This window comes from Phyllostomus discolor, chromosome 13 (genome assembly GCF_004126475.2).
Source record: "Phyllostomus discolor isolate MPI-MPIP mPhyDis1 chromosome 13, mPhyDis1.pri.v3, whole genome shotgun sequence".
In the NCBI taxonomy this organism is placed as follows: Eukaryota; Metazoa; Chordata; class Mammalia; order Chiroptera; family Phyllostomidae; genus Phyllostomus; species Phyllostomus discolor.
The window spans coordinates 70,229,550-70,242,841 of NC_040915.2; the positions used below are offsets into that span (position 1 = coordinate 70,229,550).

Below are 13,292 nucleotides of genomic sequence, written 5' to 3' on the forward strand. Positions count from 1 at the left end.
ATTTTAGGACTGGATAAAGTACTTCCCCCTTCATGCCACACTTCACAGTGACCACCCATTCCCTCACAGTTCTCTCGGAAATGCTATAGCCCCAGTGTTCTTGCCAACAAATTGCTCGCTTGCTTCACGTTGGTTTGTATGATCCTTCGAGACACTGTGTGTGCTGTGGGGGTCATGTAACAGGAGGGGGCAGCCTCAGGACAGGTGCGAAGCTCAGAGCACTGCCGGTTGTCCTGAGCACGTGGGACCCTCCTGCGGCCGCCACTTTGTGCACTGTTTGCAGCAAGCATTTTCCCAGCCCGGGAAGACAGAGCAGCACTGACGCCTGAGCAGGTGAATGGGATTAAACACCGGGAAACAAAGGAGGCTGCCAAAGGTAGGCAGCCAGTAGACAGCTACAGCCCTCAACTAATACACGGATTTCCTGACCTTCGGTCAAACGTGGGTCCTGAGAATAAAGAGGAGGTTTTCGGATTTTTCTGCTTGCTGCACGTGGAAACTTTCTTTGTTCCCTATACCTGGGAGGAGATGGTATAAAACTAAAGAGAAGTAGAAAGGCCTTCCGGGAGCAAATCCAGACTCTGACACAAAATAACTGTGTGATCAAAGGCAAGTGACTTAGGTCTTCTAAACCTCAATCTCCTGGACTGTTATGTGGGGATCATAATATTCTGAAAATGACATAAAGCAGTAAGTAGTTGGTCTGCCATCTGACACAAAGTAAACCGCAGATAACAGACTTTGTTTGCTTTCAAAGGGACCCCTCCCTTGCACATTTTGTTAAAGGGTCAGTGATAAGGCCCCGTAGGGAGGGACACAGGCCCAAACCCTTCCCTTCTCTAAGCTTCTCCACCAAAAACAAGCCACACAGATTGAACTAGGTCAAGTGCTGGGCTGCCGAGACATCACAACTTCAATTTTTACTTTTTAAGAAAAGATACACCAGGGCACAAGAAGCTCCAGGAAGGTGTCATTCACTGGGAGGTGGGAGGGGACTGAGAAGGCACCGCCCCCACCCCAGTCTCAACACTCCCTCCATGCAAACTCTCTGTCTTAGTCAACTAAACCCCATGTTGGCAAAAGCAGATTCCCGAGGGGAAAGTCATAACAAATAAGCCAACATGAAATAATGTGATGCTGCCTTGTCTGGATTTTTAAAACATCAAGAGTCTCACACTTCCTAACTGAATAGGCAATGCAATTTCTGCCAGCCCTACAGATGTCTTGGACCATAATTCCCCTTCTTATCTCACTGCTTCCTATTAATAAGCAATTTAAAATGTCCTCCCTTGGGAAGGTCAAAGAAGACCCATTTGGCGCCTCCGCCCCGCATCTCACCCGGACCCCAGCAGATCTGAACCCCACGCTGGCCAGTACTACTCTCCTCGAGGCTCCCTCAGAGCCTGCCGCACAGGAAGTGCAGGAAGCAGGCCAAGGGCACAGTCCCTTTTTAGATGCTGAATGGAAGGGAAATGAGAACGATAACTAAATTGAACCCAAGGGCCAAATTTAGTTAAAGGCCAAAAAATGAACAAAAAGGCTTAGGTAAGAGCTGCTGAGTTTTTTCAGAGCAATCAAGAAGCCAGGGAGCCTGTATCTTGAATGCTTTACAACTCCATCTTCTGGCATCCTCTGCTTTGGCCTGTGGAGCGTAGCCTGTGGCACGTGCAAGGGGAGGCAGACACATACCTTCCCGGTCAGTGATGTTGGAGAGAGTCAGAGTTTACCAGGCTGCTGCACCCTTCAGCCACACCCCCGTCCTCACACACTGGGCACGACTGCTGGGCAGCCTGTCTGCCCCTACTACCTTCCTGCCCTGTGTGTCTTCTGAAGTGCAGAGCAAGGCAACCCTCCGCAGAGACAGCTTCATTCCCAAACACTACTCTATCACAGCCAAGAAGATTCCTCTCAACTCTGCTGCCCTGCTCAGTGTCTTGCCTTCAGGGATAGTGAAGCCTTGTGCCTGGTTTCAGATCAGATTGCAACCAGTGGTGGATTCGCCTGTCCCCTCTGGCAAATGATTTAAGCAGAATCCAAAAATCCCGCAGGCCTCCAAGGTCTCTTGGAGATGTTGTGCTTGTATGTCGCAGCATCATATTTTGAAGAGAATAAAACCCTTCATATGTAAACACTTCATTGCTGCAGAGGTAATACATTGTAAGAGATGGAGTCCGGTTAAGACGGATTAAAGCATTCAACCAACACTGATTATTTTAATCCTTAGCATCCACCACAATGTCTGTACTCAGTACACAAGACGTGGCTCCAAACTGCCAGGAGCTCACTGTCTAACCCTAACCACACATAAATGGCAGGTCCACAGTGTGTATCTGTTAGAACAGAGATCTGCAGCAAGTGTTATTGGAATTCTGATGAAGCAGGATGCGGAGTGGAACTGGAATGAGACACGTATTACATTTCAAAGGTGTGCGTGTGAGGGGCACGGTTGGAAGGATCAGAAGGTAGAGCAGACAAAACTGGAAAGCACTGAGAGTACTACAGGATGTCACTGAGGAATCCCATGTAGCACCTATGACAATTTCCATGTCTCTGCTGCTCATAGTTAACAGAAAAAAAGGTCATATACTTCATCGCTCTTAATGTCATAGGCTGGGCAGATATTGTTCCTGTGTGCATGCAATTGACCTGAAGCACTCAAAATCATGTAGTGAGTGGGAAAGTAAGAATCAAACCAGGTACTCAGGCCCCTGAGCCCAGTGCTCTTTCTGGAGTTTGCAGGTAGCCCATGGGTGGTGAGGCACACACAGGCACGGAGGAGACACTTATGGGGGGTAGAGGCATGGGAGACCAACCTTGCTCAGATGCCCCAGGTCAGGAAAGGGCATTAGAGCAGTGGGTCTCAACTCTGGTTTCACATTAAAAATATTGGAAGAGATTTGTTAAATGCCTACACCTCTGCCCACCTCCAGGGATTTTGATTCCTCAGACTGGAAACCTGGCAGTGAAGTTTTTAAAAAGCATCCCAGCTAATGCCCGGGTGCAGCCCGCCAGGTCAGCACTGCCACCAAGGAGCCCCCATGGGCCTGTCCTGCTTCAGCGTCTTTGTGTCTTCATCTTCCCAGACCAAGAGACCAAGAGGTCTTTGCACTTCCACATGCCCTGATTCAGCTACAACAGCATTGACACTAACATGCAAAATCACGCACACGTTTTGAATGGCCTGTTGGCTACTCTGAATTTGCTAGTTTACAAGAAGACAAAAGCTGCTGGTGATGAGCGCAAAAAGCAGAGAAACACCAAGGCAAGCCCCAGAAAGTTTTTCTTGGGAGCTTGACGGCACTGGCAAGATCCTGCTGTTCAGATTATTCCCCGGCAGCAGCTAACCCTCAAGTGCTTGGTTCCAAAAGGATTAGCTCAGAACTCCCACGGAAAATTCAGGGACATTTTAGAAAAGAGTTATTAAGCCTAATCCCAGATCAGTAAGCATGGATCGGCAAAACTGATTATCCTGCCATATAAAAAAAATTAAAAAAAAAAAACTATGTTCGTGGGGACTTTTCCCATTTATTGGAACAGTTACAGCAACAGCCTCCACCTCAATCCTACCTCCCCTGCTCAAATGTTAATCATGTGATTGATCCTAGCGAGAAACTAACGCAAACTGAGAGGAGATTGAGGGCGGGGCGGGGAAGGAAGCACATCTGGCCATCAACCGTGCAGCTGCAGAGGCTCCATAGATGTGAGCTGACCACACTGAGCAACCTGGGCTCCCTTCCTGCCATGGGCACCGATTCAGACACAGGACTTCCACAGACTTGTCATATCTAATCTACTGGAAAGGCACAGAACATTTTTAACCCAACAGCAGATAATTGAAATGAAATCATTCTGGCCAAAAGGGCCCATTTGTAATAATGAATTCAAATCAGATTCATAGAAGCTATAATTCAGCCACAGTGAATACCACCATCATTTCCATATCCTCTCTCTTCCAAGAAGGCAAAATAACTCAATATTCAAATAATTACTTTTACTTTTCAAGTAGCCCTTTGAAGTAATGATGGGAAAGATAATATTGCCTCACTTGTATAAAACGAGTTTCATCCACGTTCTGAACTTCGGTCGTCTTTGCCACGTCACTTCCTCACATCCTTCAATGCAACCCAAGACCCATCACATGAAAACCGGTACCTCCAAGGAAGGAAATAATCCTTCTCTAAGCCCAGCAATTTCTTCCTGGAAAAGCCGAAGAAGGACCCCGCTCTCCCCATTCCTTTGCTTTTCCTATGTAATCTTTGGCCTCCAATGTGACTTCCTTCAAGATTTAGACATAGGCTTAGAATCCTTTGATCCACGGCAGTCACAATGGAAAGACTTCCTGTGGCTGATGGGCATGGGAATCATTCAATGTTTTTCTATACATTCTGAAGATTTGATGCATTTGGAACACTATGTTTCCAAACACTGACTTCTCAGTGGGACATCCATAAGGGGACTAAAGAATGACCATACTTAAGAATTACATTTTTTTAAAAACATGGCATGTTTACTTGGGGTTGAAGCTATGGACTTCCAGAGACTGGAGGCACAGACTCTCCCTCTAACAAGTAAGTTTTTCTTTGGGATGGGAACACAGCTGCTCACCAATAGACCAAGGGAGTGTGGAAAGGAAAAGGAGAGAAATACTGAGACCCTCAGAAATCTGCAGGAGATATTTATGTTGTTTTAAGAAACATTGTGCTAGTAGTGAAATCAAAACTTAAAATATCAGGGAATAATAAAAATTAAGTGATGAAGGCAAAATGGAAGAAAGCAAATTATTATTCTTCACTATTTTGACTATTGGCAAAAGCATTTAAAATGGAGGTATATGATAAAAATGAAGGAAGAATATAATAAAAGAGAAGAATCCAAGAGGTAAATAGGGAATATAAAGAGATTAAAATGTGGGCATTGTGCTGAATTTCTCTATTTCAGAGCAAGTTATACAAGAAGAAGATGCAAAATCAATGTAAGACATGTGCTTACTTTTTTAAAAATAAAGCATGTAATCAGGTAACATAAGTTACACTTGAGCATGTGGTCTTTTTTTTCCCTCTAACCAAAGCACAAAAAGCAACTATTCAGCTTTTCCTTTTTTCACTCCCATTTCTATTACCAAGCCCAGCTGTTAAACATTAGAACTGAAGATCATGAAAACAGGCCAGTAGCTAAAATAAATAAATAAATAAATAAATAAACAAACTGAAGTTGGCCCTCTGCTGGCAGAGCCCTCTTATTGCATCCTGGAAAGCAGAAAGCTCAAGTTTTTATTTTTGGTTTAACTTTTAGGGGCAGCAAGAGGCCAGAGGATTTGGGGACGTTCAGCACTGAGGTCTTATTCAATGCTGGGCCTCTTTGTCCCCAGTAGGAGATTAAAAGATCAAGAGAGATGTGTGACAGCGTCAACACCCCTTCACACCTGGTAACATTCACCGGCATTTCTTTGGTGAACATACACCAGTGCTACTCCTAGCCTGGGTGCGATTCATATCTCTGAGCCAACTCATGCGCTGCAAATGTGCATCCAGCAAGTTATGTCATTGGAGGGGTCTCCGAAACTCCTTTAAGGCAATGAAGTAGGCACATTACACTCTACTCTGAGACAGGCTGAAGGATGGTGAATGACCGGGAGTGTTTCTCTCCTGCTATCAAGGGAAGCAGGTCTGGCTCTATCCTTTTCTTTCCCTTTCTCTACCTGGGGCCCCTGAGCGCCAGCAGCCAACGTTCTGAGACTTATTCCCTAGCTCAAAAGCAGATTTAGCTGAGAACCACCCCGAGTGACAAGAATCCAACCTTAGCCCTTGGGTGGAGAAGAAAATAGCTGGTGTCCCAAGAAGCCTTTCTTCCCTTTCCCAGGGAGAAGCTTGTCTAGCTGTGCAGAGAGTTTAACAGGGGAGCTGGGGGAAGAACAGGAAGGATATCCCACCCTCCTCCATTCCTTGGAGAAGCCAGGCTTTTTGGCTGCAGAATCTGGGACAGAATGTTTTATTTTCACTATAACCATCAAAGTCATAGACAGGGCAAACACATTCACCCTGTGTACATTGTGAGCCAGAGTTAAGCTGGGACATCTCTGAATCTGTCTCCTAGGACCAGAACTGCCTCATTAAAGGGATAAAAGATGATATCTGCTGAGCTGGTAGAAAGTTGTGGCTGCATTTTTATTAAAGTCTCTGCTGCAGCAGGTCCGGTCCCCAAAGGTTCATATTCTGAGAATCTCCAACCCTCTGCACGGAGCATGTAAGTGATTCTCTGTAACTCATTAAGGTAAAACAAAAAGCACTCCTATTGTGCTTTTTGCACAGGAGTGATGTCCTTGCATAAAAGCTACATGTTTCCTCTCCTTGGCCTGAGCCTGCAAAGATAAAACTGTCCTGGTAATTTACAGTCGGGGGCTCAGGAGCACCAGGCAGGGTTGACACGGATGGCTGCGTCTTGAGGAGACTCCCAAAGGGCCATGGCCCAGCACTAGCAATCCCAGGGCCTGGAATTTTAGCCTGAGATCCCTCTGCAAGGGGCCAAGAAGCTCATCCTGAGCACTTTTCTGCCTCGTCACATACCTTCTGGCATGTGAGACAGCCACTGAAGCACCGAACAGTCTTAGACTAACCCCCAGTGTTTCCACTCCAGGGCTCTCCTGCTCTCACCCTGGTGCCAGGGCAAAAGTGAATGCAGCCATGTCATGGACTCAGCCATAGTGGAGTCCCGAGCTCGGACCTCAGTGTTCCCTTGTAAGATCCTGGACCAGAGGAGCTGAAGCAAATGGCAAACCTGTCCAGGAGAATGGGTGTCAGCTGCCACAGAATGCAAGAGGGCACCTCTTGAGCCTGCAAAGGCCCTCTCACTTGCCCTTCCCCACCCCCTCACCCTGCCTTCTGTTCTCTGGCTCGCTGTTACCCACATAACCACATTCTAGGGGCTCAGCCCCCCGCCGAAGTACAGTTCCCTACCTGAGGGTGGCGCTCTCCCCCTGCCGGACCGTCACGTTGTCCATAGCTTTGGGGAAGGTGGCATCTCCGCTGCGCACAGGCACTCCTGTGGGTACAAGGAACAGCAGCCTGAGAGACACGACCACGAGGCACTTCCAAGGCAGGAACAGGTACCCACAGACCCCCATCCTCGACAGCCACAACTTCTCAGAACGCCGGCAGCAGCACGGTCCTCGTCCCCGCCCCGCACACCGGCGGGTCTCAGGAAGTGGTTTGGGGAGAGGAAGGGATGGAGCAAGTCAGAAGCAGAAACGAGTCCAGGCTCTCCGGAGCCTAATGATTCTTCCTCAAATCTTGCCTCAGCTTTCCAGCTTGGCAGAACCAGATGCCCCTCCTGCATCCAAAAAAGAGCTTTCTTGACGCTCCCTGGGGAGGAGGGAGGCAGCGGGAAGGGAGAGAGAAGGAAGGTGCAGGATGAAGGTCACAGATTGCTCTTTCTCTCTCTCTCTTCGAGATGCTACTTTAGAATTCAGTTGGGCACGTTCTGCAGAGGGCTCACACCAAAAGTTTATAACCCAAAGAAGCCAGGCAAGTGTCTCTGACATAAAAGAGATTTCATAAAATGCTGCTGCCTCAGAGAGAAGAGAACACGTTTTATTAGATCACACATGTGTATAGATATATTTATAAACGGCCCAAGCCTCGAATCTGGAACCAAAAGGCGGTAAAAAGTTCCACCGCGGGCGCAGGAGGCCGGCTCGGCGATAGGATCTTCCGGCACCGTGGATGTTCGCCCCCGAAGCCCAGGCGGCTACTGGCAGTCACCGGGCCCGCGCTGCCAGTCCGCCCAGCGCCGCCCGGCGCAGACTCGGGGCGCAGGGGAGCTGGGCGGACTGCGCCCCCGCCTCCTCCCGGGACGTGGCGCGGGAAGCGGGGACGCGCGGGAACGCGCGGGAACGCGCGACGCCACGCTCAGCGGCAGCCCCTAGCCTCGGTGCCGCCTTCCTCCCGGGAGCAGCCCGGACGCGCACTGGCCGCGACCGCCGGGGTTGTCATGGCAGCAGCTCCCTCACTGACCGCCACTTTCTCCGGGGCCCGCGCAGCGCGAGCGAGCGGGCGGGCGGGCGTGAGGCGCAGGCGGGCTTGAGGCGGGGGCGCCGGCGGGCGTCCACCTTAACCCCCGCAGTGCCGCGCCCACGCGGGCTGGGAGCCGAGCTGCGGCTCAGCTCTCCGCGGCCGCGGAGCGGGCGAGAGACTGCTGCGCCCTCCGGGTGGCTTCCCAGCCGGCTGTGAGGTGGGGAGTGGGGAGAGGGAGAGGGAGAGGGAGTGCTGGGGAAAGCGGCAAAGTGAGAACTGATGCTCGCACCTTCCCTGCCGGGATGCCCTAGCAGAAGTTGCCAAACTCCGCCTTGAAGAGCTGACTACGTTTCCCAAGACCGGGTGCTGAACCGGTGTGCAAGTCCACCGCACGGGCCGCACCTTCTCCACCTGGCCGAGCTACAGCCCCACAGCGGGGCTCTCATGGGGCTTTTGCGGAGAGATGGGACCCTTTTTGCTCTGATGACTCACTTCGGAAGTGCTCGAGGCCCTTGACTTGCTCCACCTCTCAGACTGGCAACTCCGAATTTCTTCTCACCACACAACACATAAAATAGTCCCCATCTTATCCCATGTGTATACTCAAGTACCTTTTTTTTTTTTTTTTTTTTTTTTTTAAGCAAGAGCTGGAGGAAAACACAGAGATCCTAGAAAGTACTTTTAGGACTGACGATGGCATTATGCTCACAGCATGATGTGGCGCCATGGTGGAACTGGGAGGGGACTTGGGGATAGGGCATTAGTTCTTCCAAGACAGCCTATCAGTTTGTTTGGGACGCACATCTTTCCTTAGTGTCTGAGTTTCTTTGGGGCTCAGGTTAGTTTCTTTGCGTTTATAACTGGAGAACCCAGGTCTCTCAAAAGGTTTTCTTCTGCCCCCTCTGGCAGAAGCCACCCCTTCCTGCATCATCACGTAGTGGTCGTAAGGTAGTTTAATGGTTGCGATGTGCATTGGCCTCACGGTATTCTTTCTCAAATCCTTTGTCAAATTAAAATTAGACCAGGTACTGAATAATTGTTACACTGGAACTTAGTTCAAAAATAAGTTTTAAACTGTTACCATTTATTACTTCTCGCTGAAGGATACAACGGCGTGCCATCTGCTCTCAGTTAGGAGGGACCAAGCACAAATAAACATTGCACATTCTCCTTTGCAAAGTGGTAGCCTGCATACAGTTTTCAGTCTGCATAAAGTGTTTCGTTAGCGTTTCATACCTCAGGAAGAAAGAATACTTGTCACTAGTCATGCCACCTGCGTTTCATATGTTTTCATGTAGTGAAAACACAATCAGCTCCTTTCCAAGTAGCAGATATTAACACAAGCGGAAGTGGGGTAGCGCACTCCTCCTTGGGCTTCTCAGCTGTAAGGCCCAGAGGAGGCGTGGCGCTGGGAAGAGATGCTGCGTGCTCCCAGAGCGGCCAAACCACTGCTTGGGTCTTGATGACGCACTTCTTTCCTTACTATTCGAGTGGCCCTGGGTTTTCTGTGCACACATCGCACCTGATCCTCTACATTCTGAGATGCGTTTGTCAATTATCACCAGACTGGAAAAGGCTTTTCCAGCGCTTTCACCTGTGGAAAGCCGCGAGCATGAGGATGCGCTTGTGATTTTCTTCAGCTACAGAGTTTGCATCTTGCACACAGTGGGGGCGGTAGCAGTGGGAGCAGGTCAGGCTTCCATACAAGTCACACAGCTCCTGCCACTTGCCTGTGCGGTGCTCAGATGACATCCCTACTCGTGCACCTGTTGGTCTAGTGTTTCTCAGAAGATGCAAATAGGCACAGTTGCTAAATACTAAACCGGCTCACAAAGGATTGCCTGAGATGGAAACAGTTGTTGGGGACTAAACCAAAGAAGGACAGAGCATGAGACACCAGGGAGAGACAGCAGAGCTGGGAAGGAAGAGAGCAGAGCCAGAGATAGGTTAAAGGGAGGATCTATACTGTATTTTTCAGACTATAAGACGCAACCCCCCAATTTGGGAGGAAATGTGGGGTGCGTCTTATAGTCCCAATGTAGCTCACCTGGCTCGCTGGGGGTGAGGCGGTGGCCTATGTTATTTATGTTATTAAATATTTTAGGACATTTTTTGCTTCAAAAATTTTTTCCTATTTGCCTCTAAAACCCAGGTGTGTCTTATAGTCCCATGCGTCTTACAGTCTGGAAAATTCGTTAGTTCTAATAAAATGCAATAAACCCTACTCTCAAAGAAGGAGTAAACCTAGCATCTTTTTTTCCCCTTAGGGCTAGCTCCTCCTACCTATTGATATCTGGAATCCTAGAGAACCTGGCTGTATCTCTGCAGTAACTTTGTGTCCCAGTTCTGCAATGGTGAGTGAAAACATGGGCTGAACTCAAGGGTTAGTAAATTAGAGACGTAACTGCAGAAGTCTGGCCTTTATGTTAACCTATGTCAGTCTACAGATCTGTGGGGGAGATTCTGTTCCTCCGTGAGGCATTGTGAAGGACCAGTCCACTCATTTACAGACTAGAAAGCCACACAAATTAAAATGGAAGAGAGAAAGGGGGGTGAGGATCATAATGAACAAAGTAGTTTATGTCAGGAGTTTTTATGAAATGCTTAGCTGAGTCCTGCGATAGGGAGACCCCGAGTTAAACCCTTCTTAGACATATGACAACATATGTGAAGACAAATTACGTGAGGACAAATTAAAGCCGTGACTGAGAGTGTGGTTCTGAAGTCGGCTCATCTCTTCAGACTGACCGGTCAGCCCCTCGGCTGTGTGTGTGATACATTAGACTGTCTGTTTCGCCTGTCTCAGGTGGGAAGGGGTCTTGAAATGTCTTTAAGTTTTCATTTTAAGACATGGTAAGATGACAGACATGGGGATGATGTTGCTGAAAAAGAGTTTATTACATAGCTTTCCCCAGGGAAGGGGCACTTCGTATCACACTGGGCCGCTGGGGGAGTGCCAGGGTGAGCCAGGAAACAGAAGGAGCAGGAGGAAGCAAGGCCCAGAGCCGGTCCTGTGGCTTTCACACTAAGGAATGGGTGAGGCAGGGGAGACTAACTTGAGCAAACTTGGGAGCGGAGTGCTGGGATATCTGTGGCTTCGCTGGGGGTGTACGGGTGCTCTCTAGTTGTCCAGCTCCTGGCCCTGGGGTGAGTTCAGGCAGGGGACAGATCGGTGTGGGCTGTGATGGGCAGTTGGGGGAAAGAAGGGGTTGGGAACATTGGTTGATCTGCATGTGAATGGGGTGCTGAAGGCAGATTGTTTGCTAGCCCTGGGAGGGGCAGTCTCTCCACAACTGGGAGAGATTGCATGGTATTCAAGCATCATAAAATACAGAAAAGTTAAAAAAAAACATGATTAATATAGGGCAATAATTAATGAGGTAATACAAGCAACACATCATCAAAGTACTTGACACATTCCATGTTTTCAGTAATCATAAATCAGGATTAGACAGCATAACTCCCACTTTTCTTTGATAACAAATTGTGATATGGGAAAACATATCAGTAAAAAGATGTAAGTGCTCCATCTGAATTAAACTAGAGCTTTGATTCAGACGAGTAGACATCTTGATATTTAGGGTGATTTGTAATACAAAATGCAGAGTTGGATCCACTGCAATCACTTTGGGAATCTTAACGCAGAGAGGTGGCATGATATAATTGGTGCAGTTTTGAAAGACCATTCTTGCTGTTGTATAGAGTATGTATTGCAGATGTACAGAGTGAAAGGAGGAAGTACAAGAGGGAAAAAGTAATGGTGATGGAGAAAAACTGAGGTGTGTAGCATATTTTGGAAATACCATCATGTCTAGGACTGCCTGAGAGTTTGGATGTGGGGGTTAAGGACAAGGAAGTGACTGAGAATGATTCCTAAGTTTAGTTGGCAACTGGGTGGTCCAATGTCCTGTGGTAGGGGGGTGCCCAGAAAGAATGTGTTTAGAGAGGCAGGGATTGAAAGAGTGAATTAAAAGCTCGGTGGGACAGCCAAGTGGAGATGTCAAGTGTGGTGGAGGGAGAAAGGAGCCTGAAGCTTATAGTTAGGACTGAAGATAACACTAATGTCTCATCTAAAACCTGCTTTGAAGCTTATGGTTAAAAAAAAAGCACAGAATTCATTCTGCTCTGTGTGTGTGTGTGTTGGGGGCCCTGTTCTCCGTGGAAACTGTACCCCAAATCTAGACAGCCCGCTGCCTTTGTGAGTTAAAATAGGTTGCCCTCATCTTCAACCTTAGAACCTAAGCTAAACTGCTCTCAGCTATCTCTCTATGTATTTTCTTTGCTTGGCCACATCTCAGCTTTCGAGAGTAGATCCTAAGATTGTTTGTGGATGAGGCAACGAAGTTATTGGTATGTTTTGTGCTGCACACTTACCTTTAATGTGATCCAAGTGACACAGGTGTGAGTCTGTGTTTACTGTAGCTTATCAGCCAGGGTCTACCTCAATCAGAAGCCCCTCTGTGTTTTATAACAGTGGATAAGACTAAAACACAGGCACTGAGTTCAGTGTGAATCCCACCACCTCTAAGATGTATTTGTGTGTGACTGTACAATTTCCTTAACTTTGCTAATCCTCAGTTTCCCCACCTGTAAATAGAGGCAACTATAGTAACGAATATGTATATTATGTGTGACCATTAACTGAAATACTGCATGTAAAGTAGCCAGCATCCTGCCTGGCATTCAGTAATCACTCGATACACGTTAGTTCTCATTACCTACAGAAAGTGGCCTAACTCCCCAATGGCACAGTTTTTTTTTCTCTGAAGTGCTTCTGTGGGCACGTGACCTATCCAGTGCCGGACAGGCAAATTCCTAAACAGTCTGAAAGTTCCATGTGTATGCAATATGGGAGACAAGACGGGTCTTTCTCTGAATTTGGAGAAGAGCCAATTTTAAAATCATAGATCACCTAAGGCTCACAAGTGGTTGCTAATAAGGTTTCATCTCACCGTGGAGGGCTGCCTAGATGAGGGCAGCTATTAGGGAATTCCAGATCCAACTGAAATATCTGAACTTATCTAATGAAATTTATATCCATTTGTAAAAGCAATTTCAAACTGTGTGTTATTCATAAACACAGAACACTTACAGCTTGTGTTTATCTGAGAAGATTGTCCCCAGCTGTTCTGTGTGTGCAGTAGAAAGAAACATAAAGTACAAATTCTGTGTATGATGCATATGGATATTCCAGAAACCCGCCTCACTCAGTCAGGCCCCAGTGGGTGAAATGACAGAGGAAGCGCTGTGGCTTAGCCTGAGGAAGTCGTCTCTCCTGGGGCC

The 13,292-nt window shown here is 47.8% G+C and overlaps 1 protein-coding gene across 3 annotated transcripts in view; it reads right to left on the reverse strand.

Moving 5' to 3' along the window:
• Positions 1-13,292, reverse strand: part of OPCML (opioid binding protein/cell adhesion molecule like) — a 1,110,526-nt gene that overhangs the window by 486,107 nt on the left and 611,127 nt on the right. The window contains exon 2 of one of the 3 annotated variants that reach the window (XM_028528200.2): positions 6,954-7,038. In XM_028528200.2, coding sequence (XP_028384001.1) covers positions 6,954-7,038 — 85 coding nt within the window. Of the gene's footprint in view, positions 1-6,953; positions 8,605-13,292 lie in introns of those variants that run through there. The other 2 variants (XM_028528201.2, XM_028528199.2) reach the window with 2 other exon arrangements.